Source organism: Cervus canadensis, chromosome 33 (assembly GCF_019320065.1).
Source record: "Cervus canadensis isolate Bull #8, Minnesota chromosome 33, ASM1932006v1, whole genome shotgun sequence".
Taxonomy (NCBI): Eukaryota; Metazoa; Chordata; class Mammalia; order Artiodactyla; family Cervidae; genus Cervus; species Cervus canadensis.
The window spans coordinates 21,877,305-21,904,153 of record NC_057418.1 but is presented as its reverse complement, the minus strand read 5'-3'; the positions used below and the strand labels follow the sequence as shown (position 1 = coordinate 21,904,153).

At 47.5% G+C, this 26,849-nt stretch overlaps 1 protein-coding gene and 1 pseudogene across 6 annotated transcripts in view; both read left to right on the top strand.

The window, feature by feature from the left end:
• The first annotated feature begins 9,051 nt into the window (after window positions 1–9,051).
• Window positions 9,052–26,849, top strand: part of LOC122433865 (UL16-binding protein 3-like) — a 59,289-nt gene continuing 41,491 nt past the window's right edge. For 3 of the 6 annotated variants that reach the window (XR_006267192.1, XM_043456845.1, XM_043456846.1), the window contains exons 1-2: window positions 9,052–9,252; window positions 21,598–21,917. Coding sequence is in view for 2 of the 6 variants with exons in the window: in XM_043456845.1 (XP_043312780.1) it covers window positions 21,866–21,917 (52 nt within the window). In the remaining 4 variants the exon portion in view is untranslated. The remainder of the gene's footprint in view (window positions 9,253–21,597; window positions 21,918–26,849) is intronic. The other 3 variants (XM_043456842.1, XM_043456843.1, XM_043456844.1) reach the window with 1 other exon arrangement.
• LOC122433851 lies at window positions 21,932–26,847 on the top strand (annotated as a pseudogene).

Sequence of the window (26,849 nt, the reverse complement as noted above, 5' to 3'; positions counted from 1 at the left end):
TCTTCACATCAGGTGGCCGCGAGAACCTCACAAACAGTACAAAAAGACGAGAAGACGACCCAGTTCAACCAATATATAAATAAAATTACTTTGAAAAACCATATTAATCCTGCCAAGTGAATAAGGACAACTAGAGCTGCGTTTAATAAAGAATATCAACTCTCTCTCTCTCTCTCTCTCTCTCTCACACACACACACACACACACACACACACCCAAAAAAGAAAGAAAGCAAGCAGGGAAGGGATATTTCATTAGAAAAGATCAAAATTAGTGTGCACCCAGGTCTGGATCTGGATCCAGTCTTTCCTGCCTCAGAGAGGAGGTACCTTGGAAGGCCAGAGGGAGGCTTCAGAGCCCAGGTGGATGGACTGGCCCCTTAGAGGGGGGTGCTCTGTCCTTCCAGCCCCAGCATTGGGAAGAGGCTTCCCGGAGAAGGCCTGGCCCGCTGAGGTGTAGTTGGACACTGGCACGCTGCGGTTTGACATCCAGAAGCCCAGTACCTCACTCGCCTTCACAAAAATCTGACCAGGGCTTGGGTGAGGCTGATGTCTGTGTGGATGCCCCACCCAGCGCCCAGCCTCGATGCCTCCCTGGTCTCTTAAAATCCCCACTAACTTCATCTGGGCCTCACTTGGCGTCCCCCAGTCACAAGTGCACTGACTCCGTCCTCCCATCTACCCGGTGCACTCGGGGCAGCAAACCCCCGGGCTGCTGGCCTTCCGCAGCCTTAGGTCTGTGCTCGGGCAGACCAGCTGGGGCGGAGGGCAGAGCCTCTCTCTCACACACCTTGCTTGAGGCTGCGGGGCTCCCGTCAGCACGCTCCGGTGTGGTCATCGCCCGCCCCTGAGTTCCCCTGCGTTCCTGTCTAAGCCCCAAGAAGCAAAAAACAGTGGTGTCACCTGCTGCGTGGCTGCCGCCTGGTGCGGCCTGCCTGATTCCGAGCCAGAGTCGGAGAGAGCGAGAGTCTGCCCGGCCACCTCCTCCGGGCAGATCCACTCTTCACCCCCTGCCCGGCCACCCGCTCCCCTTGGCTTAGCCGCGCCCCTGTGGCCACAGGGAGGGGTCATAATGACCCTTCCCTTGCAACCACGTGGGTGGGGGTGGGAGGGAAGTTTCCCAAAGAAAGGGAGTGTCAGGCCCCAAACCCACCGGAACTCAGGTCTCCTGGCCAGCCTGCCAAAATTGTGTGTGATCAGTATTCTGAAACCCAGGACCAGGAGTGGAGAAGGGGGTCACAGGACTGCTCCAAGGATGGCACTGATTTCCAGCTCAGGAGGACGTCAGATTCTGTGCTTCGGGTTCTTAACTGTGACGTTTCCTGTCTGGGTATCAGGTGCCTCAGTCCGGAACCCTGAAGCTGTCCCACCTGCGGGAAGGAACATACACCCTTCAGTTGACAGTGGTGGACACTGCTGGGCAGAGGAGCTCCGACAACGTGTCAGTGACCGTGCTTCCCGTGGCCTTCTCCACAGGAGGTGAGAAGAAAGCCCTTCCCTCGCATTCACGGTGGCCAGCAGAAGCCAGGCTGTGGATGGAAGGGTGGTGTTAAACTGGCATTTTAGGGGCTTCCCTGGTGTCCAGTGGTTGAGGCTTCATCTTCCAGGGCAGGGATTGCAGGTTCCCTCCCTGGCCGGGGAGCTAAGATGCCCACAGTGCTTGAGGGCAAAACACCAAAACACAGAACAGAAGCAAGGATTTCCCTGGTGGCTCAGTCCATGGTAAAGAATCCATCTGCCAATGCAGGGGACACAGGTTCTATCCCTGGTCTGGGAAGATTCCCACACGCGGCGGAGCAGCTAAGTTGCGCCCAGGAGCCACATCCACCCAGCACACATGCAGCAGCTACTGAAGCCTGCGTGCCCCAGAGTCTGTGCTCCACAGCAAGGGAGGCCGCTGCAATGCGGAGCCCTCACACCGCAGCTAGAGAAAAAGCCCGTGCAGCAGTGAAGACCTGGCCCAGTCAAAAAAAATAAAATTATTTTAAAAAACCACCAGAAGCAATATTGTAACAAATTCAACAAAAAACTTAAAAGGGTCCACATAAAAAAAAAATTGCCATTTTATATTCTAACTGTGCAATATAATGGGCCCTTCCATTTTATTTGTGGCTGTTGCTGAGTGGGAAAATCTTAACTAAAAATATGATTACAAAACTAGGCTCCACTATATTTCATGTTAAGCAACACTGCCGGAGTGGAACAGCGGAGCACTTCACACTCCAGGGATGAGAATAGACTGTGTGAATAACAGGACCTTAGAGATGCCCCATCTTCCCTTGACTCAGTTTCATAAAAGACATCTGAGTTTCCCAGGAGAGGGTGGAGACCACCCTCCTGTTTAAAGGAGGGTGGGCTAGTTGATATTATGTTCAAAGAATGCAGCTAAGAGGTAGATTTAAAACAAATTTAAAAAAATAATAAAACAAATTAAAACATGTACAGTGCATGTGTCAATTTCAAAGGACTGTTGAAAACTTTTCATCGACACTTTACAGAGAAGCACAGACATATTGATAACATAGCTCGACATATACACAATGGTTCCCACATCCTGCTGCTCAGTGTAAGCTCATTTCTCTCAATTTATCTGTTTCTTGCTGTCCCAAACATCTACAGTTCTAAGATTAGCTCATTAAGTTTAAAAAAAAATGTACATGGAACTTGGCAGCACTAAAGCTATAGAGGTTTTGCAGAGATCATGTGTGTGTGTGTGTGTCTAGAGTCCTGTCACTTGGTTGGGGGATATTTTCTCGGCATCTGCCCTGAATGGTAACTGTGTGCAAGGAAGCCAGCATGGGTGCTGAGTTTCACAGACCTGATCCCCAGACCTGATTAGTGACCCTTCACTAATCCTGGCTCTAGCAAACTTGTAGACTGTCTCCTATATCCTTGAATCCTCCATATTTGGATCGTAATCAAGCGAGCAGTCGGGAGAAAGAATAAAATCATTGGATTTGCTTGTACTTTGGCTGACCTTGTCTTCCATCAAAGAGATGGGTCTGTGTACATATTAGAAATGAAGGAAGGAGACTTCAGAATTCTAAGAATTCTGCCACCTTGGTAATTTGCCTTCCACAAAGAAACAGTGCTAGCAAGATACAGATACTAGCAACATTCAAAATGAGGTCGGCTGGCTTTCCTTGGGGTCTAGCAGTTAAGAATCCACCTGCCAATGCATGGTACACAGGTTTGATCCCTGGTCCAGGAAGGCTGCCCATGCCTCGGAGTAACTAGGCCCCATATGCCACGACTACTGGAGCCTGTGTGCCCTAGAGCCCATGCTGGGCAACAAGAGAGGCCAGCCCAATGAGAAGCCCTCACACCGCAGCTGGAGAGTAGCCCCCGTTCTCTGAAACTAGACTGAGCACCGCAATGGAGACCTAGTGCAGCCAAAAACAAACAAGTAAATCTTAAAATAAAAAAAAAATCAGGTTGGCTCACTCCTGTTCAACCACGGTTCAGTTTGACCTGGAGGAAGGAAGAGCGGCTGCAAATGGTACCCCAAACTCCGGTCCAGTAGACGACCGTGAGTCAGCGATGGGGAATGAGCCGGCAGCATCCCAGTCCGTACTGGAGCAAGGCCCCGTTTGTGGACCTACTGCAGCGATACGGAAGAGCCAGTTACTTAAAACAAACCTGGCAATGCTGACTGTGCGCTGGGGCAGGTGGGAGTAGAAAACAATGGCACCCGGTCCAGCTGAGGTCACGGCCAGTGGGGAGGTGCTGAGCTGGAGGGCTGTGCTCCTGGGAACAGGGCTCCCTAGCCAGGGACCGAAGTGCTCCTGGGCAGCTGTCAGCCCCACAGAAATTAGCAAAGGGAGACATGGCCTGAGCTGATGGAGGCAAAGGGCTGACATCAACCAGCTACTTGTTGCTTTGATTTATTCACTCTGGCCAGTCTTCTGGGCTCCCAAGGCAACTAGAGAATAGCCAAGTTGCCAGTTGTACATTTCTGGCCTTTCTCAATATGACGAAAGTGTGTTTGAAGCTGAAGAGGGTGATATGATTCACCTCTTATTACTGAAAGGCCAGTCAGGTGTAATAGGTCTTACATAGAGCTTCCCTGGTGGCTCAGATGGTAAAAAAAGAATCTGACTGCAATGTGGGGGACCAGGGTTTGATCCCTGGGTCGGGAAGATCCCCTGGAGAAGAGAATGGCAACCCACTCCAGTATTATTGCCAGGATAACCCCATGGACAGAAGAGCCTGGCGGGCTACAGCCCAGGGGGGTCACACTGAGTCTGATACAACTGAGCAACTTAAGAGAGAGAGAGATCTTATGTATGCAACTTTATACAGAAAATAAAAAGAATTATGTTGTGTTAACTGCATTCTGGAATCACTCACTGGTTAGATTGGAATAGCAAACTGAATTAAAGTTAATAAGACACCACATGCTGCTGCTGCTGCCGTTTCATCACTAAGTCGTGTCTGCCTCTGCGAACCCATGGACTGTAGCCCACCAGGCCCCTCTGTTCACGGGATTCTCCAGGCAAGAATACAGGAGTGGGTTGCCATTCCCTTCTCCGGGGGATCTTCCCGACCCAGGGATCAAACCTGAGTCTCTTGCATTGGCAGGTGGATTCTTTACCACCAAGTCACCTGGGAAGCTATAGGACACCACATAGAGACATTGAAACTGAGAGATGGGGATTGAGAGGGCTTCTGTCCCCTTGATTACATATACGGATCTTGCTGCTAGCTTGCTTTCTGGTAATCAAAGATGCAAGTTCTATAGTAAACAGACAAGCATGTACCCTTGTTTCTGTGATAACTTGATTCAGATTTGGATGTAGAGGCCACATGTTTTCAAGCTTTGCAAAAAATGATCTAGTCAAAATGAATTTAAAAAACAAACAAGCAATAATCTACTCAGAGAGCAAGCCAACAGACACTCCCAAGGTAACCCAGTTGTGTGGTCTCCGTACAGGATCCCCCGCAGACAGTCAAGACACTTCTTAAAGTGGAAAAGAAAATATCAGAACTTATATTTGTATTCACTTTTAATCCTCTTGAAATTTTCAGTCTATTTTATAACATGTATTAAAATATGCTACTACAGAGGCACATAAATATGATTTATAGATGAGAGATATACATGGTCAAAAGAGTCCGGAGACCACTGATCCAGAAATACATGGATAAATTGTTCGTATGGATCTGTCTCCATGGTGACCAAGGAGTCAGGAAAGCCTTGAGGTGGTTAGGATTTTCATGTCATGCATTTAAAAGGTGTGAGCAGAGGCTGCATCCTGACTTGCTGTCTGCAGTTTCCCTTTACTTCTCCTCCCAGCCCCTTCCCCGTGACCGAAGCAGATCCTCCTTTCTAGGCCCACGTGCTCAGCCAGAACTGCTGATTCCCTTTGTCCCCTTCTTTCTGCCACTGTTTCTTAACAAGTGTTTGCTTATTTATTTATTTATTAGGGCTTCTGTATTGGCTCAGCGGTAAAGAATCCACCTGTAAGGCAGGAGACGCAGGAGACCCGGGTTCGATCCCTGGGTTGGGAAGATTCCCCTGGAGGAGGAGATGGCAACCCACCCCCGTATTCTTTCCTGGGAAATCCCATGGACAGAGGAGCCTGGCAGGCTACAGTCCAGAGGGTCGCAAGGAGTCAGACACACTGAGAGACAGCACACACGTTCATGTATTTAGGCCGCGCTGGGTCTGTGTTACTGAATGAGGGCTTTCTCCAATGGCAGAGAGTGAGGGCTGCTCGAGCTGCGGGGCACAGGCTTCTCTTTGCGGCGACTTCGCTTGCTGCAAAGGACAGGCTCTAAGCCAGGGGCTCAGTGGTCATGGCTCGGGGGCTGTAGGGCACAGCCTCAGTAGTTGAGGCGCACCGGCTTAACTGCTCCACGGCAAGTGGGATCCTCCCAGGCCAGGGATCGAACCCTTGTCCCCTGTTGGCAGGCGGATTCTTAACCGCTGGACCACGAGGGATGTCCCTGCCACCATTTATTTTCTTCACCTCTTCTTCCTCCAGAATCTAGGTATCCTCAAATTGCCTTCCACCCAGATGGACTCTTTTCCCAGCATTTTTTTTTAAGTGTTAAAATACATGTTTTAATTTTCTAATTAGTAACAATTTATATTGAGAGAGCATAAAAACAGTTCAGGAAAAGGACTTAGAACTTAATGGAATTTCAAATGAGGAAATTATAGTTAAGAAGGGTTATGTACTACGCAACTAGTTAAGAGCTAAAAATTAAAAATAGAACTATCATATTACCCAGCAATCACACTGCTGCTGCTGCTAAGTCGCTTCAGTCGTGTCCGACTCTGTGCGACCTCATAGATGGCAGCCCACCAGGCTCCCCCATCCCTGGGATTCCCCAGGCAAGAACACTGGAGTGGGTTACCATTTGCTTCTCCAATGCATGAAAGTGAAATGTGAAAGTGAAGTCGCTCAGTCATCTCTGACTCTTCACGACCCCATGGACTGCAGCCTACCAGGCTCCTCCGTCCATGGGATTTTCCAGCCAAGAGTATTGGGGTGGGGTGCCATCACCTTCTCCATTTTCCCGGCATTTTAACTGAACTTCTTTCCAGTAGAATGCTTCCAAGACCCGCTTGGACGTGTATTCTATGCTCAGAAATATCATCATGGTTGCTCTCCTGTGTTCTGAGACAGTTATCTAGTCCATCTGTCCCTGGAGAATATAGACTCCTTGTGACTCCTTTAGCCTGATACCTTTAGTCTGTATCACCAGTGTCAGCGGTTATTAGTTGGCTTACTCCAGAGCTGGGGGCACAGGGAATGCCTTTCAAGAAAATACTTGTAGCTCTGAGGGTTAAAAGCTCTTGAGCACTCCAAAATGGAGAAGGAAATGGAAACCCACTTCAGTGTTCTTGCCTGGAGGATCCCACGGACAGAGGAGCCTGGCGGGCTACAGTCCATGGGGTCATAAGAGTCGGACACGACTTAGCGACTAAACCACCACCACCGCTCCAAAATGGAGGGAATTTCATTACTTGGAGAAAATAAATTCTCACTAGCTAGTAGCTAAAGATTCTGTTTTTTCTTTACAGCACCACGGATCTATGATGGCCAGCAAACAGGGTTCAACAGTAGAAAGTTGATCTCAGTAAAAATTATTATTTAGGAAACATGAATGCAAGACACACACAGCATGCAGAAAGCAGTGTCTCTGGGCTTCCCAGGTGGCTCAGTGGTAAAGAACCCACCTGCCAAGGCAGGAGATGCTGGTTGGACCCCTGATCCAGGAGGGTCCCACATGCCGTGGAGCAAATAAGCCCGTGGACCACAACGACTGAGCCTGTGCTCTGGGGCCCGGGAGCCGCAACTGCTGAAGCCCTGACGCCCTAGAGCCCATGCTCAGCAACAAAGAAGCCCTCAGTGAGAAGCCCAGGCCCTGAAACTAGAGAAAAGCCTGAGCAGCAAGGAAGACCCAGCACAGCCAAGAATAAATAAATTAATTAATTAAAAAAATTTTAAATCATTAAAAATGACCAAAAAAATAGAAAACCCCACAGGGACTTCCCTGGCGGTTCAGATTTCAGGTTGAGACTTCACCTTCCAATGCAGGAGGCACAGGTTTGATCCCTGGTTGGGTAGCTAAGATCCCACATACGTCGGGGCAAAACACCAAAACATAAAACAGAAACAATATTGTAAAAATTCAATAAAGACTTTAAAAATCGGACACTTTAAAAAAAAACAACAACTAGTGTCTCTGATAAAATAGGGTCAGCCAGCCAAGTACTGTGAAGAGGATGAACCAGTGTTAGGGGCCTGCTGAGGATGTGATGGGGGAGCACGTGAATGCAGAGTGAGTCACCTGAAGGAGGACACCCAGAGCTGGGTGGGGAAGACCGCAGCTGCTGCTTCTCTGCTCCCACCTCTTTAGCTCTGTTGGCTTGGACAAGGACCCTGAGATGAAAAGCCCATGGTGATTCCTGAGAGTTCAGTCGGGAAGGTCAGGAAGAAACCCCCTAACCTTCCAGAACCTACTGCTGCCACGCAGCCTGTTAAGTGTCCCCTCATTACCTGCATCTCCTCACCCAAAGCCATCCATCACACACACAGTCTCGGTTGATCCTGACGCGGTGGAAGCACTTTCCTTTCTGCACTCCTGTGACTTGAGACTTGTTTACAAACAGGATGCTCGAGTGTCTGCTCACGCTACCACTTCTTTTGTGACGATGGCTGTTGCATTGACATCACACTGGCTTGCGACGGAGAGGAGCAGTGTCCTGACGGGTCTGATGAAGCTTTCTGTCAAAATCGTGAGTCACCTGCATCACATTTTGGGGGTAGAAGGGATGTCTGTATTCTGACAGTAAATGCACACTCAGCAGTGTTCTTTTTCTGCCTGGTTTCAGTATAACTTCACATGAACAAGCTATGCCTTAAATTCAATGGGCATTTACTGTAAATCTTTAATGCAAATTACAAATGTCAAATTTTGGTATTACTTAACATTTTAAGAGATAGCTTTCAATTTTCTAAAAGAGTGTTCCTCATCCTAAAAAGTTTGTTTAGCATACGCTTTTTAAGAAAACTAAAATGAGTTAATGTTTTGTTTTGATAGATTTTTTTTAGAAAAGTTATGACATTAGGGTGTCGCTAGGTCAGAGCTATAAATCATTCTTATGAATCTGAGCAAACTCAGGGTGATAGTGAAGGACAGGGAAGCCTGGCATACTGCAGCTCATGGGGACATAAAGTCAGACACGATTTAGCAACTGAACAACAGCAATGTGTTCATAAAACCGCAAGAAAGGAAGAAGGGCTGTGAAAAGTTTACTGAAGAACTGGAAGTATTTGAATGAAGAACTTGAGGAAGGATGACTGATCTCAGAACCTTAGGTTGAAGGGAACTTTGTCTATTTCTTTATGAGAAATTTCAGAAAGCTAATTCTTGGAAGAGAACTGATGACTTACTTGGAAACAAGAGCTAGTAGTTTGTCAACGAGGCTCTGAAATATCTTAGATGATATGTTTTGAATCTATTGCAAATGTGGTGGTTTTAGGTAAAGGTCAGGGGAGGAACCTAACTGACAGCACCTCTTTCACCCTCAGTGAGCGCTGGCCGAGAGATGGAGACCCACACGAGCCCAGCACAGCCTAGAAGCCCAGGGCCAGGCGCAGAGGCAGGCCGGAGCGCGTCGCCTGAAAAGTCAGAGAAACCTGCCACCCGAAAACAGACACCTGAACTATCAACCACAGAGAAGAAGAATCATTCCACCTTTGGGGGACCAGAAAGTCACATTGATCTTGAGATGCCAGGTAAGGACTTGAAGCCGATTTTCTCAAAGAGTCTCATTTTCTATAATGACTCTTGGCTCAAAGTGAGCTTCTGTTTGAAGAGTGTTAAGGAAATATCTTAAAAGAAAGGACAGATTTAAAGCAAATGATTTGGCCAAAAAGAAAAAAAACCTGACATTTTTGCTGATTATTTATAGCAAGGAACACCTATTAAATACATTCATAAATACGCATAAATATAGCAAAGAGATCAAACAAGTCAGTCCTAAAAGAAATCAACCCTGACTATTCATTGGAAGGACTGATGCTAAAGCTGAAGCTCCAATACTTTGGCCACCTGATGTGAAGAGCTGACTCATTGGAAAAGACCCTGATGCTGGGGAAGGTTGAGGGCAGGAGGAGAAGGGGACGACAGAGGACGAGATGGTTGGATGGCGTCACTGACTCCATGGACATGAGTTTGAGCAAACCTCGGGAGATAGAGAAGGACAGGGAAACCTAGCTGCCCTTCATGGGGTTGCAAGGAATAGGACACGACTTAGTGACTGAACAAAATACATACTCCAGAGGTATCAATACATTTATTGTAAATAAGGTGGAGTTTAAAAGTTTTAATGCCTATGTTAAAGGAAACTAATGCCCTAAGTGCTAAACTTTAGGTTATTTTGAGGTGAAACAGTATAACCCTTACATGTTTAAGTAAATCCTCTTCACACTAAGCAAGTGAATGTAAAGAAAATAATGTACTATGTTGAAAAAGTAGCATGTGCTGGTAATTCAGTGTCATGCCTCCAATTTAACTAAATCTATCATCTTTTTTTAAGAGATGGCTAATAATGTTTTAAAATACACTCATACTCCTAAAGCATTACAGGATTCTCTTTTAAAAATTTTTACACTTTTGTATTTGGATAGTTATATGACATAGGAGAGAGAAATATAGATGATCACATTTCTGTATGCTTTTGCAAATGTCTTTCAGAACTCAAACTCTGCATACATTTTACCAAAATCTGTTGTTGTTTCGTTGCTAAGTCATGTCTGATTCTTTTGTGACCCCATGGACTGTAGCCTGCCATGCTCTTTTGTCCATGGGGTTTCCCAGGCAAGAATACTGGAATGGGTTGTCATTGCCTTCTCCAGGGGATCTTCCAAGCCCAGGGATCAAACCTGTGACTCCTGCATTGGCAGGCGGATTATGTACCACCGAGCCACCAAGGAAGCCCAGAAAGGGACAAACCAAGGACTGAGCTTCAAACTGAGGGCAGGGTTAACGCACAACTGACCAGAGTGGTTGCATGGAGAAAAAAGAAAGTAGCAAAGGCCTTTGCACACGTGCGTGCTGAGTCACTTCAGTGGTGTCCGACTCTGTGACCCCATGGACTGTAGCCCACCAGGCTCCTCTGTCCATGGCATTCTCCAGGCAAGAATGCTGGGTGACCATGCCCTCCTCCAGGGGATCTTCCTGACCCAGGGATCGAACCAGCGTCTCTAACTTCTCCTGCATTGGTAGGCGGGTTCTTCAGCACTAGCACCACCTGGGAAGCCCACAGCAAAGGCCTTTGTGTGAGACAGACCCCACTATCGTTTTACCCGGTGGGCCAGGATCTGGACTAGAGGGTGCTGGGTGGGCTAGGTTCTGCTCCTGAGGGCCAAAGGCTGGCGACGCTGGCAGCACAGTGGGGATCGCACTCCGGGCAGGGCTCCTGTCGCCTGAGTGCCAAACAGCCCCCACACATCCGCTCTCCCAGGCGTTTCCTTTATAACCTTCCCAAAGACCTGTGACTGACGGAGAGACGGAAAGCACCCAGCACCTGAGCATCAGACCCCCGTGAGCACACCCTTCATATTTAAATAAGACACAGTATCAGGGCCTGCCTGTCTCCTTTCTCTTCCACGCTGGTCCATTATCTTCTCTCAATCAGACAAGAGGCCGAACTGCGCAAACAAAATATTACCAAAATAGTCTCTCACTATTTCAGTAACTTCTTTACGAAACTATTTTGTTCATTATAGAAGATCCAGAAGATGCAACTAGTGAAAACAGAAATAACTTAAAATACCACCCTTAATGACATTAACTTTAATGTTTCCTTCTAATCTACTTTGTGAATTTATCTACAAGGTTATCTGCTTTGTAAAATTTAAAGTGCTTTGATACAAATATATCTACAAAATACTCTACAAAGGATTTACAAAAACAAAACAAAAAAGCAAAACCTTGGTCATACCACAGATATCTTTGTTCCCCAAATAGGGACTGAACCCACAGCCTCTGCACTGGAAGGGCAGAATCTTAATAACTAAACCATTAGGCAAGTGCCCTTCAGAGGCCTGCTTTATCTATTCCTTGCTGGTACCGCCACCTAATGGGAGAACTTTGTCACTTCATCCAATGCTTCGACTTTGTCTTAGTCCATTTTCTCCGTGTGAAAATAGAGAACCTAAGAGCAGAGCTGGGGGGACCAGGTGTCTTTGGCAGCAGGGATGAAGTTGACCGACCTCACGAAGTTCTCAGAGGCCACAGCGGGTGAACTCCTGCTCCGTCACTTTGATGGAGAGGCACACGTGAACTTGAGTGAATTAGCTGAAAGCAGAGTGGAGACCCAAGGGCAGTCTCCTTCCTGAGGTCTAGTCCCAGCTCTGTGTTTAGAACCCGATGAGTTGCTTCATGTCTCTGAGCCTCAGTTTCCTCATTGGTTAATTCGGGCTTCACTGGTAACCCCGAAGGCTCTGTCTAGCCTGGTGTCTGTTTCAGGGAAGATAAATAACCGTAGACTCATGCAGGCCTCCATCAGCCCTTATCCATGCTAGATCCTGCTCTGTGATCCCAGTTCTGTCTCCTGTGGGGGCAGCGGGGTGAGGGAAGACAGCTTCAGAATCCTTTTGCAAGTAATGCTCCAGGCTGCCACCACTTTGAATGGGAGTTGACACCCAGTCTGAGATATATTTGCAGCTCTTCTTATTTGGGGGCTGGGGGTGAGTCATCCATCCCATGACTCAGCAGCACGGGGATCTTTTTTCCCAACCGGGGATGGAACCAGTGCCCCCTGCAGTGGAAGAGCAGAGTCCTAACCACTGGAATACCAGGGAAGTCCCTGCATCTCTATTTCTGTCCTTTTTAATAATAAACCTTTGACTTGGGCTGTGAAGGTGTAAAGAATGGAGTTTCATAGATGCAGTGAGATAATATGCAGTTATTATTTCTATTATATATTATTTTTCCTAATCACTCAAGTAATATGTATTTACTGTAGAAAATTTGTAAAATACAGAAAAATATGAAGAAGTAAAATCATCTAGCAAAACTCACCATTAACAATTTGTTGCATTTTCTCCCAGTTCAGTTCAGTTCAGTCACTCATGTTCAATTCTTTGCAACCCCATGGACTGCAGCACGCCAGGCTTCCCTGTCCATCACCAACTCTTAGAGCTTGCTCAGACTCATGTCCATCGAATCCATGATGCCGTCCAACCATCTCATCCTCTATCATCCCCTTCTCCTCCCACCTTCAATCTTTCCCAGCATCAGGGTCTTTTCCAATGAGTCAGTTCTTTGCATCAGGTGGCCTAAGTATTGGAGCTTCAGCTTCAGCATCAGTCCTTCCAATGAATATTCACGATTGATTTCCTTTAGGATGGACTGGTTGGATCTCCTTGCAGTCCAAGGGACTCTCAAGAGTCTTCTCCAACACCACAGTTCAAAGCATCAATTCTTCTGTGCTCAGCTTTCTTTATAGTGCAACTCTCACATCCATACATGACTACTGGAAAAACCATAGCTTTGACTTAGACTGACCTTTGTTGGCAAAGTAATGTTTCTGCTTTTTAATAATGCTGTCTAGGTTGGTCATAGCTTTTTTTCCAAGGAGCAAGCGTCTTTTAGTTTCATGGCTGCAGCCAGCATCTGTGGTGATTTTGGGGGCCCCCAAAAATAAAGTTTCTCACTGTTTCCATTGTTTCCCCATCTATTTGCCATGAAGTGATGGAACCAGATGCCATGATCCTGGTTTTTTTAACGCTGAGTTTTAAGCCAGCTTTTTCACTCTCCTCTTTCACTTTCATCAAGAGGCTCTTTAATTTTTCTTTGCTTTCTGCCATAAGGATGGTGTCATCTACGGATCTGAGGTTATTTATATTTCTCCCAGCAATCTTGATTCCAGCTTGTGCTTCGTCCAGCCCGGCATTTCGCGTCATGTACTCTGCATATAAGATAAGCAGGGTGACAATATACTCCTGACATACTCCTTTCCCTATTTATTTGGAACCAGTCTGTTGTTCCCTGTCCAGTTCTAACTGTGGCTTCTTGACCTGCATACAGATTTCTCAGGAGGCATGTCAGGTGGTCTGGTATTCCCATGTCTTGAAGAATTTTCCACAGTTTTTTGTGATCCACAACAAAATGTATATACAGACCCACGTACATTTATTCACTTATAACAAAATTAGGATATTATTTTACAAAACATTTTTCTCACTTATGAACATTTTCATGTTATGAAATGTCCATCAAAGTCACAAAATTATTACATCCAGGGTAGAAATTCCCTGGCGGTCCAGTGGTTAGGCACAAGTTCAGTCCCTGGTCTGGGTACTAAGATAGCCAAAATATTTTTTTCAAGTCCAGGGTAAAGAAAATGGGAAGAAAAGAACAGAGCCTTGAAAGTGTTAGAAAGGGCCTCCCACAGTGTGTGGTTTCTGTTTGGACAGCTGCCCCCATTTCCTTCCTCTTCCGTCATCCCTGAACCACCAGACTGGAATCCGCAGCCTCTGACTTCCTGAGATTTGAAATTATGTTATACTCAGCATAACATCAGTAGATTTAAAAATGCACTGTTGGGGCTTCCCTGGTGATGCCGTGGATAAGAATCCACCTGCCAGCACAGGAGACATGGGTTCGATCCTTGGTCTGGGAAGATCCCACTCGCCGCAGAGCAACTAAGCCTTTGAGCCGCAACCACCGAACCTACTCATCTTAAAGCCCAAGAGCCACAACTCCTGAAGCTCGCACGCCTAGAGCCTGTGTCCCACCACAAGAGAAGCCGCTGCAGTGAGAGCCCACACACCACAACAAAAAGTAGCGCCCACTCACCACACCCAGAGAAAGCCTGCACAAAGTGACGAAGACCCAACCCAGTCATTAAAACAAATTTTAATGCATTATGGTTTGTGACCTATGCCAGTGTTTTACAAGGATGATCAACTAGTACAGTCATATAGACAAGTTGATTTTTCTGCTCCCTCATTCCCGCACAGGCTTGGGAGGATAAATAAGACTTAGCTCACTGAAGACGTGCTAAAGAGATACTAAGATTAATACTAATAATGTAGTATAGAAAGTAATGAGATGAAGTTTGTTAATCTACCACATTGGCAAAGGTGAAAGCATAATAATAATAATAATATTTATAAGTGTATAGAGAAGTGTCTCACCTACATTTGGTGGGATTCAAATTAGTACAGTCTTCCAGAGGGCAGTTTCTGAAGCCTTGTATGTATGCCTTGACCCAGTTAGCCTGCTGTTAGGAATTTATCCCAAGCATGTTCCTAAGGATGAAGTTAAGGGCGTGGGCGAATATTCAGTCCCACCGGTGAACGCATGCTCTGTACGCTCAGAGCCGCAGGGGGGCTGGCATTTGCTCGTGATGCAGACCCACAATGGCTGGACTGTTTCCCGGGGTGGCTGCAGCTGTGAGGCCTGTTCTCTGTGTGGTCCAAGGCGTCTGTGAACAAGGCTGTCCTCTTGTGTGGACCCAGCTGAAGGAAAGAAATCTGGTTACAGTTCTGCAGATTAGCTAGAAAAATGGTCAGGTATCCCCATTCACACTGAATCTGGGTTGTTGGTTTTTTTTTAATAGTTATATTTTGTATTCCACACTCTAACAAATGTCTTCCATTTTCTGACTAGTCTAATAACTTTTTAATTGGAGAATAATTGCTTTACAATATTATGCTGGTTTCTGCCATACATCAACATGAATCAGCCACAGGTACACTGATGTCCCCTCCCTCTTGAGCCTCCCTCCTGACCCTGAACCTGGATTTCTTTTTATAACTAGAATACATGTTCATCCCCGCAGGTTAGCCACATTTTTTAAGGTTCCAGATTGAAGCATGGATTTAGGAGAATGCACAATTTCTGTATGGGGCTGAGGGGGTTTGCCTGTACTTTCTCAAATTCCCATGCTAAATATGCCAAAGCCTCACTGTTGGACTTACCTCTGGAGGTAACGAGTGAGCAACTTCGACCTTCGGGTTATCATGGACAGTATTTTATTCAGAGAGGACATTCTCACAAAGGATATTTAAAGGGTTTCTTTCTTCCTTTTTTAACATGCCCCATATTTCATGTTTTCGTTCTGAATAGTCTGTTGTCTTCCTGCGTGGTGGTGGGAATCAACTGGATTCTCAAATGAATGGAATATTTAGTTAAAGAAATGTACTTGTCACAAATGAAGATAATCAAATGGCTATTTCTACAAACTTATTTTGAAGGGAGTAGGTCCTCTTTCATTGACCTAACTTCTTTGGAAAATATCATCTAATGAGCTATAATCAGCAGACACCTTTAAATATACCCAAGTATTCTGGTACATTCTTTGGCATTGCCTTTCTTTGGGATTGGAATGAAAACTGACCTTTTCCAGTTCTGTCGTCACTGCTGAGTTTTCCAATTTGCTGGCATATTGAGTGTAGCACTTTCACAGCATCATCTTTTAGGATTTGAAATAGCTCAACTGGAATTCCATCACCTCCACTAGCTTTGTTCATAGTGATGCTTCCTAAGGCCCACTTGACTTCACATTCCAGGATGTCTGGCTCTAGGTGAGTGATCACAGCATTGTGGTTATCTGAGTCATGAAGATCTTTTTTTTATAGTTCTTCTGTATATTCTTGCCACTTCTTCTTAATATCTTCTGCTCCTGTTAGGTCCCATACCATTTCTGTCCTTTATTGTGCCCACCTTCGCATGAAACGTTCCCTTGGTATCTCTAATTTTCTTGAAGAGATCTCTAGTCTTTCCCATTCTATTGTTTTCCTCTGTTTCTTTGCATTGATCACTAAGGAAGGCTTTCTTATCTCTCCTTGCTATTCTTTGGAACTCTGCATTCAAAGGGGTATATCTTTCCTTTTCTCCTTTGCCTTTTACGTCTTTTCCTTTCTCAGCTGTTTGTAAGGTCTCCTTGGACAACCATTTTGCCTTTTTGAATTTCTTTTTCTTGGGGATGGTCTTGAAGGCAGCTGGAAGGCCCAGTATCTTGGGGAGAACAGATCAGTGTGACTGTGTGTTTGTGAGAGAGAGAGAGACAGAGAGAGAGGGTGTGCGTGAGAGAAGGAGGGCAGAAGAGAAGAGTGACTGTGTTAGCTGCTCAGTCATGTCTGACTCTTTGCGACCCTGTGCACTGTAGCCCTCCCGGCTCCTCCGTCCACGGGATTCTCCAGGCAGGAATACTGGAGTGGGCTGCCATTTCCTACTTGGGTGTGTGTAGGGCAGTGACACTAATTTTTGATAGGAAGGCAAATGTGAAGAGAGTGAGGGAATGCTGGGAAGAGTGTGTTGGATGTGTGGGGAGCAGCCACAACTAGTGTGTGAGAATGCTGGGAACCTTGGGGTGTGTGTGTGTGTGTGTGTGTGTGTGTGTGTGTGACTGTGGACAGGTGAGCCTGAGACAGAAGGGGAGTGGACAGTATGTGTATGCAGAGGGCCCGGGAGGGGATCCCCTGGGGGACCCAGAGAGGAGGAAGAGAGTGAAGGGAAATGGCCATGAGGGGGAAGTTTCTGGATGGCAGCGGAAGTAGATGGGAGCCTCCTGTGTGGAATTTGTGTGAAGCAGTGTGTACAGACAGTGTGAGGAAGCCAGGGTCCCTGTGGGAGGGGAACGCGGTGTGACTTTGCAGAGAGTGGAGAGCCAGTGGGGCAGGCAAGCAGGCACTTGTGTGTGAAAGAAAGTGTGTGGGGGTGTGGGTGGGGTGTGCCCAGAGGGAAGGGGGTGTGAGGAGACCTGCACGGACAATTTCAGGAAGGGTGACGTGTGCAAGGATGGAAAGATATGAGTGAGAAGCGTGAAGCCTGTGTGGAGACCACGTGCATGTGAGGGGGCTGTGTGGGAGGCTGGAGAGTCGGGGGGGGCTGTGGGTGATGGAAGGTGGTGTGGACGCTGAGGGGGCTTGTGTGTGTAACTGTGGGGGCTGAAGTGTGGGAAGACAGGTGTGCATGGGGAGTGTGGGGTGAGCGGTGTGTCAGGACTGGTGCTGAAGAGGCCTCAGAGGTGACCGGCTCCCCAGCTTCTCCCTTCTCTGGGCCTGGACCCTCTGCCTGCACAGCATCACCCAGGGTTCCAAGGGAACCAAACATTGCCCAGGACAGGGAAGAAGCTGTTCAGTTCAGTGCAGTTCAGTTCAGTCGCTCAGTCGTGTCCGACTCTTGCGACCCAATGAATCACAGCACGCCAGGCCTCCCTGTCCATCACCAACCCCCGGAGTTTACCCAAACTCATGTCCATCCAGTCAGTGATGCCATCCAACCATCTCATCCTCTGTCATCCCCTTCTCCTCCTGCCCCCAATCCCTCCCAGCATCAGGGTCTTTTCCAATGAGTCAGCTCTTCGCCTCAGGAGGCCAAAGTATTGGTGTTTCAGCTTCAGCGTCAGTCTTTCCAATGAACACCCAGGACTGATCTCCTTTAGGATGGACTGGTTGGATCTCCTTGCAGTTCGAGGGACTCTCGAGAGTCTTCTCCAACACCACAGTTCAAAAACATCAATTCTTCTGTGTTCAGATTTCTTCACAGTCCAACTCTCACATCCATACATGACCACTGGAAAAACCATAGCCTTGACTAGATGGCCCTTTGTTTGCCAAGTAATGTCTCTGCTTTTTAATATGCTATCTAGGTTGGTCATAACTTTCCTTACAAGGAGTAAGTGTCTTTTAATTTCATGGCTTAAAACTGGCTTAAAACTCAACATTCAGAAAATAAAGATCATGGCATCTGGTCCCATCACTTCATGGCAAATAGATGGGGAAACAATGGAAACAGTGACAGACTTTATTTCCTTGGCCTCCAGCCTCACTGCAGATGATGACTGTAGCCTTGAAATTAAAAGATGCTTGCTCCTTGGAAGAAAAGCTATGACCAACCTAGATAGCATATTAAACAGCAAAGACATTATTTGGTGACAAAGGTTCATCTAGTCAAAGCTATGGTTTTTCCAGTAGTCATGTATAGGTGTGAGAGTTGGACCATAAAGAAAGCTGAGTGCTGAATAATTGGTGCTTTTGAACCGTGGTGTGGAGAAGAGTCTGAGAGTCCTTTGGACTGCAAGGAGATCAAACCAGTCAATCCTAAAAGAAATTAGTCCTGATTATTCATTGGAAGGACTGATGCTGATGCTGAAGTTTCAATACTTTGGCCACCTGATGTGAAGAACTGACTCATTGGAAAAAACTCTGATGCTGGGAAAGATTGAAGGCAGGAGGAGAAGGGGACGACAGAGGATGAGATGGTTAAAAAGCATCACCAATTCAATGGACTTGAGTTTGACGAAGCTCCAGGAGTTGGGGATGGAAAGGGAAGCATGGCGTGCTGCAATCCATGAGGTCACAGAGTCAGACATGACTGAGAGACTGAACTGAACTGGACTAAACTCACCCATCACTTCCCACACACCCATCTTCTGATACCATCACATTCAGGGCCAAAGTTGCAACAGACGAATTTTGCAGGGCACATAAAGAGTGAGTCAGCACTCCCCATGCCAGCTAGCACCTGAGTTCTCTCACAGACACTTAACTTGGCTACAACTTCATTGTCACTCCAGCCCTGATGTGAGGTGGAGGCTCCACGGGGGCATTGGAGAAATAGACTTTCCTTCATTATGACAGTAACAGGCCCAAACCCTTGCTTCTCTTGGAGGAGAATTAATGGCTTGAAGGCCTTCTCAGAACAGACCCAGACCCTGGGGGAGACATGGGGCAAGGACTCAGAACCTGAGGCCATTCAGCTGGAGAATTGTGGGCCCAGGGTCAGAGGTGGGAACCCGGGCCTGGACACTCTCAGGGGAAGGAGAATGTGTGTGTGCTTCGTAGCTCAGTCATGTCCAACTCTGCGACCCCATGGACTGTGGCCCACCAGGCTCCTCTGTCCATGGGATTCTCCAGGCAGGAATACTGGAGTGGGTTGCCATGCCCTCCTCCAGGGGAGCTTCCCAACACAGGGATTGAACCCAGGTCTCCCGCATAGCAGGAAGATTCTTTATAGTCTGAGCTATTGAGATGCCATAGAAGCAACTTAAATGACAATTGACAAATAAATGGATAAAGAAGATGTGGCAGGGGTTTTCCGGTGAGCCAGTGATAGGAATTGGCCTGCGAGTGCAGCGGACACAGGTGTGACCCTGGTCAGGGACGATCCCACTGTGCCCCGGGACGACTGGACCCTGAGCTGTGGGAGCCCAGGCGAACCAGAGCCGGGGCTTTGCAACAAGAGAAGCCTCTGCAGCGAGGCCTGTGCGCACCAACCCTGCTCTGTCCCCAAAGTCTGTCTTTGTTGCCCAGCAGGTTCCCTGGATCCTGGGGCTGAGACACGTTAGCTTTTACTCCTCATTCTCTGACATTTGTTCTCCTTCCCCCTTCAAGGAACCTCACACTGGTCAGAATGGCCATACTGAAAAGTCTATGAGTTTGAGTAGGCTCCGGGAGTTGGTGATGGACAGGGAAGCCTGGCGTGCTGCAAACCACGGGATCATAAAAAGTCAGACACTACTGAGTGACTGAAATGAACAAACAGTAAATGCTGGAGGGACTTGGAGAAAAGGAAACATTCCCATGCTGTTGGTGGGAATGTAAATTAATACACACACTATAGAGAATGGTATGGAGATTCCTTTAAAAACTGAAAACAGAGCTACCTTGTGGTGGTGATTTAGTTGCCAAGTCATGTCTGACTCTTTGCCACCCCAGGGACTGTTGCCTGCCAGGCTCCTCTGTCCATGGAATTCTCCAGGCAAGAATACTGGAGTGGGTTGCCATTTCCTTCTCCAGGGGATCTTCCTGACCCAGGGATTAAACCCAGGTCTCCTGCATTGCAGGCAGGTTCAGAGCTACCATATGATACAGCAATCTCACTCCTGGGCATATATCCAGAGGTGATAGGTGATGGAGAGAGATAAAATGGGAGTTTAGTATTGACATGTACTCACTACCATACTTAAAATAGATAACCAACACAGACTTAATTTGTGGCATAGGGAACTCTGCTCAATATTCTGTAATAGCATAAATGGGGAAAGAATTTGTAAAAAAAAAAAAAAACTACATTTATATGTATAATTGAATCACTTTGCTGCACACCTGAAACTCTCATTTTTAATCAACTACATACTCCAATATAAAATAAAATTTTTAACTAATTAATTAAAAAAATATTGATATTGAGCATCTTTTCACATGCTTATTGGCCATGTGCAAGCCTTCTTTGGAGAAATGTCTATTTAGATCTTCTGCCCATTCTTTGATTGGGTTCCCTGATTTTACTATTGAGTTGTTAGAGCTTTTCATATATTTTGGAAATTAATTCCTTGTCAGCTGCATCATTTGCAAATCTTTTCTCCCAGTCTGTAGTTTGCCTTTTTTGTTTTGTTTATGGTTTCCTTTGCTGTGCAAAAGTATATAAGTTTGATGAGGACCCACTTCTTTCTTACTTTTTCTCATCTTTTTGTTTTCTGTTTCTACCAGAGTAGAAGCCATCTTGAACTGGCCTTCTTTCAGGAACTTTAATTCCTCCTGGATGGTTGCTTGGAGGAAGAGAAAGTTGTTTTTTTGTTTGTTTTTTGAATGACAAAGAATACTGGATCATTGTACCTTATGTAATTTTCAAAGGTTGTACAATTATACAAAAAAAAAAAAAAAGGAGGGGCAAAGTGTAGAATTACACAGGATCCTTCTTCAAAATGCATCAGCATTGAAATTTTGAAGGAAAAATAAACAAATGGGACCGAATCAAATTTACAGAGTGATGAACTGGCCTAATTTCAATACTGCTGTGCCTCTGGGACTCAGGAAGCTGAGGAGAGGAGAGAGATGAGAGAAGGCCAGGTCAGTGGAAGGGTCAGGACACAGAGGACGTTTATCAAGTAGGTTTGCCACCAGAACTGGCACCGGAAACAGCAACTGGGCTGGCTGAAAAACATCCTTCAGGTTTCCATAAGATGGTGTGGAGAACCCTGAGAAATTCAGTACAGTGACAAGGTCAGTGATCATCCAAGGCAAGCTCAAGATAGGGAAGTAGGAAGCGCTGAGCTCTCCCCTCCATGACCTTCTTGCCAGAAATTCTTTTCTGACCTCCGATCAATTTCTATTAATTAGGGAGACCAAAATGACAAAATGATCGACCTAGGAAGATTCTCACTATCAGCCCACGATACGCCTCCAAGAAGAGGAGGAAGCAAGAGGAGGAAGTGGCAAAACCAGAGCGACCCTGGCAGTCTAATAAACCTCAGGTTTATCCCTCTGCCCGCCGCTGCCTGGGGCGGGGCTTCCGGGCAGAGGAACGGCCGGCCACGTGGCCAGAGGTGCAGTATACCTCACCGGAAAGGGTCCGCTCCTCTGACCTGGCATCCTCCACTCCTGCAAAATGGGCTTCCTGGTCCTGCTTCTGATTGTCTGGTCCAGCGGGACACCCGGCGGTGAGTTCGGGCGGGGAACCTCCGGGGGGGGTGGGGGGCGCGTGGAAGTTGGATGAGTTACAACCTGAACAGGGGTGGCTGTGTGCGCGGGGATTCGCGAAATTTCCTGCCGGGTGGCGCCGCCGCCCCCTCCTCTTTCCCTTCCCCTGGCCCCTTTGCGCCTCGGTGGCTCCCACGGGCTACTTGCCGGCTCTCCAGGCCAGAACAGGGGGGCCTTCCTGAAACAGTAATGTGCGGAGTTTGGGAGGTGAAGCTAAGAGAAGAGGGGGCCAGAACACTACAAGGAATGCTGTTGAGGCCTCCCCAGGGCCCGGCCCGCCCCTTGGGAAGTGGGAGTCCTGGAGCCCTGCAGGCTGGGACCCGTAGGCCTCTCCACGGGGAAGGGACTCAGAGCGGCCCCGAAAAGCCCAAGCCCGCGATCTGCTCACAGAGACCCTTCTGGTCCCTTCTTACTACTGCTGAAGGGAAGTAGGTCCCTTCCCTACTGCTCTCGGTCCTTGAAGGACCAGCACTCTTTATCACCGATCAGTTAACACCTGCAGGAAGGCAGGGCGAAGAGAGCTCGTTGGCCATCCAGGCCTCGGGGTGGGGGTGGGCAGGCGGCCTAGTGGGAGGCGGGGTGGGAGGCGGGGTGGGAGGCGGGCCCTCAGGGCGGGACGGATGTGCCTGGGTCTCCCGGGGTCGCCCATACCAAAGGCACCCTCCAGTACCGCTCTGGTCCTCTGGCTGCCTGCCGCCCGCGCCCCTCTGCCCCGAGAACTCCCACACACCTTATCAGTGTTTGGGCTCCAGCTGTCCTATCCTGGAAAAGTAGATTCTGAAGTTATACTAAATGCAGCTCAACTTGACAGTAACTTCAGAAAGTTTCACAGTCTTAGACTTGCCACCCAGAAATTGAGGAAGGAAAACTTCAGCCTTGGACAAAACCACCAGCAGAGGAACCATTTATGACCCTGTACATGCAGCTCCAGCCATGTCTCCACGTGTGTTTTATATCAGCCTAGGGATTTGCTGTCCAGGTATATTTCTTGCAGTACTAGTATTAGCTGTTTTGCATCTTCATAGTGCGAGAAGGATTGAACTGGAAGATAGCATCAGCGCCAGCAGTAGTTTCCAAAGGCTGTCTCAGTCCCAGTCGTTCCCAGATGTCTCAGTGTGTGAGAGGCAAAACACCCAACAATACAGCCCCCATCTCCAGTTATCCTCCCTTGTGGGTAGAGGAGTAGGACTTGAGAAGTGTCACTCTTTTGGAGGCCAAATATAAGGTGACTGATATCAAAATATCTATCCAGGGAGAGGAACTCAAAGGATGTATTCTAAGAAGGTACCTTTTGGTGTGCTTTCCATGGGGGTTATGTAGATGAAAAAGATCCAGATAAAGAGCAACAAGCATTTGTAAAAAGAGTTAGAGATCAAGCTTCTGAAATTCAGGTGACAACGATGCTCCCTGAAAGTTGTAAGCTACGAGATCTTCATCACAGAAATCTTCCTATTACCCATGTGTGAACAGAAGAAGGGGAAAAGCCCATGGTGGATTGCCTTACATGACCTGGGGGTATCTTAAATTGTTTTTATGACAGTGCAAATATGTAGAGGCCAATAATCCACAGGCAACTTCTCAACAAAACCTAGTTCACAAGCTGTCCACATTGCCTGTGGAATGAGCTACCTGGTCAGAAGGAAGTCCTCCACAAAGACCTGGCAGCTAGGAGCTCTGTAACTGAACAAGTTAAGAGCAAAGCCAGTCCCTCTCCAGAGTCTTGTTCCCCATGGACTCTCACTGTCTGGGGAACAACAAAAACACGGGATCGATGGATGGCTTTTGAGAGTCTGGTTAATAATGAGTTCTCCAGCCTTCCCTGGTGATCCAGTGGCTAAGACTCCACACTCCCAATGCAGGGGCCTGGGTTCCATCCCTGGTGGGGGAGCTGGATCCTGCATGCCACAACTGAGAAGTCAGCATGCTGCTACTAAAGCGCGCACATGTTTATGACTCTGACCATTGCCCTAAGTGGACATCTACCCGTTTGATGTGGCCGAGTACCTGAAAGAGGATTACCAAATAGCCCCGCCTATCAACTGTCCTGATGAACCATTTATGTGATGGCTTGTGCTGGGCCTTCGATCCGGAGGAGAGGTGCAGTTCCAGCAAAGGGCCCAGTGTCTCACAGAGGTCCGTGCAGCCCTGGGGGCCTGTGTCTGACCCTCCTCTCACAGTCCCCCAGCGTCAGGAGGAAGGTGCCTGTCGAGGCCCACTTGGAGTCAGCCAGTCACATGCATCACCCAGCACTGCAGAAGGACATTTGTCTTCCAAAACACCATGCCTTAGGAATGGAATAGCATCTCAACTTTCTAAGACAGACTTAATGATGTGGAATACTTTCTCAATATCACTTTTATTATGTTTAACAGAAAATGTTTGTGTAAATTTTTTACACATAGTTGCCTTTGAGGTATAGGTATATTCTTACAAGAGTTTTAAAATTGTTTAAACACACATATTTGAACTAACAATCTTACTACCAACTGCTTTTTATTTTCTTAACTTCTACAAGGTAATGCAGTTGATTCACCTTTAAAGTTTTGCTTTTTTGGACTAGTTTTGGGAATGATTTATCTTCAACATGCAATCCTTTTTCTTAGGAAAATAAAAACCGTCCAGCAGTTATGGGCTAATGCCCCCACTCCTTTGCTGCAGAGTAGCTACCTTGGTCCAAAGTGCCCTAGGGGAAGCCACAGATGTGAGGAGAGGATAGTGGCCATATAACAATTCTAGTGTCACATCTAAGCCAGCTGCTGGTGGGTCTTGTTGTTCCCTGTGGCCCTGCTTATACCAAAACACAGCCACTTCTATCCTATGACGGCTGGCCTACCTGAACTAATGATTAGGGGTTGATGAGCACACATCACGATGGGCAACCCCAGTCCATGACCAGAGGCCGCATCTCTGCCAGACCCTAGGACCACACCAGGAGCCACGTTTAAATGCTGTGACTTTCCCCACTGCAAGTGGCATGGCCTAGCTTCAGGACACTCGGGGTCTGTGTTATGAGCTTTCAAGTAGAAAATGGCACGTAGCACCTTTCTGACCACAGACACCTGTGATGTCACGGTTTCTGCTGGGTCATCTGCCCAGGAAGCAGCTCCAGCCATGCTCATTGTTCACCAATTGTGACTGCTTTTGTGCTGAGACAGCAGATTGCAGCAGAGATGTAGGGTCTGCGAAGCCCAAAATATTTCTTCTGTACCATTCCAGGAAACCTAAGGCCACAGTGGTAGTTAAATGGAGATAGGAGAGGGACCACAACCCTGCAGCCCTCAGGCTATTGTAGACTGGTACTTGTCTCTGTGTTTTTCCAGGATATTGTGTACACGGACTATTGGCGGATGGGAAGGTAGGGTCTGAAGTCTGAATCTGGAATTCACCAATACGGTAGCCTTCACCCCACGTTAATTTATTAGCTACTAAGGTCTCCATGAATGTCACAGGTCCAGAGCATGTGAAATGACCACTCGTGGTCTGTGGACCCGATGATAACCACTGTAAGCAGAACCTGAGACTACTCTCCTTTGATGGCCTGGTACCCCAAGCTTTGCTTCAACAATTGGGGGACCATGATGATGCTACGGTTCCTGAACCTGATACTAGAAACACACTAGGTGAAATGTGAATGTGAGAGTAGTTTCTGCTTCTGCAGGTTCACTTACCCCAGTAAATAACCAGGTGGCTCTTTGGGAAAGAATGGAAGGACTTTCGCACTAGATGTGGTGATGAAGGGGCCCTCCTCTTTAGAACATGGTTTCTTTCTCTGGTGATACCTTCTGAGAAGTGACTCAGATCCAGAAAATGTGCCTGGATCAGAAGTTTGGTAGGAATGGATGCTTTTGGCTTCCTGAGCATCCAGCCTTGTGTGCTGCCTCTCTTTAATTCTTTCAATGGTACAGTTTGTATCTAGGTTCCTGCCCATCTGTTTGCCTTTAGGATCGCCCTGTGCTGTGAGCCAGCATCATATTCTTTGCAGTCAGGCCCTGGCTGGCATTGAGACTCTCTAATCACTTTGACCTCTGCACCTCTTTTCTGCTGACCTAGAGCACCCCCACCTGGAATCTGATTTTTCCACAACTTCCATCCCTGTTCCTGATAGAAGCCCACAGGAACACCACTCCTACCACCATCCCTGATCTTCTGCATAAGTCATCCTGGAGCTATTGGAGATGCTTCTCATCCACGCTTTCCTCTCGGACTCCATAGAGTCCATCAGGCTTTCCCATGGAGCTGGTGGACTGCACACACTCCTGCCCTTTCACACCGTGTCCGCCCTGCAGAGTCACTTTTCTGAGCCTTGGATCCCCTCCTCTACCACCTGCCTCGGAAGTTCTGGATTTTCTCTTTCATGCCATGTGGGCCAGGCCTTTCTCCAGGCTTCCAAGTCCCATCCTAGTGGGAGATCACTATGTCTCCCCGGCCTTGCTAAGCCCAGTGACCCGTAATTATAAACTCTGCCTTCTCCAGCTTTGGGTTCTGTGCTCATCCTCCCCACCCCCACCCCCACTGGCTGTGATCCGCTTCCTCAGGAACAGCCCCCTTACCCTCTGCATCTCCCACAGACACTCAGAGAGACCCTGACATCCTCTGGGTTTGGGCCTTTCCTTCTGAACCAGCCTGGCCCATCCCTGGGAAACGTATGTGTTGGTTAGTGCTACGTGCGGAGCTCGTGAGCAGAGTGGAAACGGGGCGTCTCCAGGGCTGTGGGGTTTCTTGCCTGCCTGAGGCTTCGCCGTCTTCCTCATTCATGCCTGGTGAGGGTGGGGGGCAGGCGGGGGTCCTGCTCTGTCAGCCCAGCCCGCAGCCTTCCTCTGCTGTCACAGACCTGGGGGAGGAGGCCTACAGGTCTTCTTCTCCCACCCTCACCCTCTCTGCGGTTTCCCTTC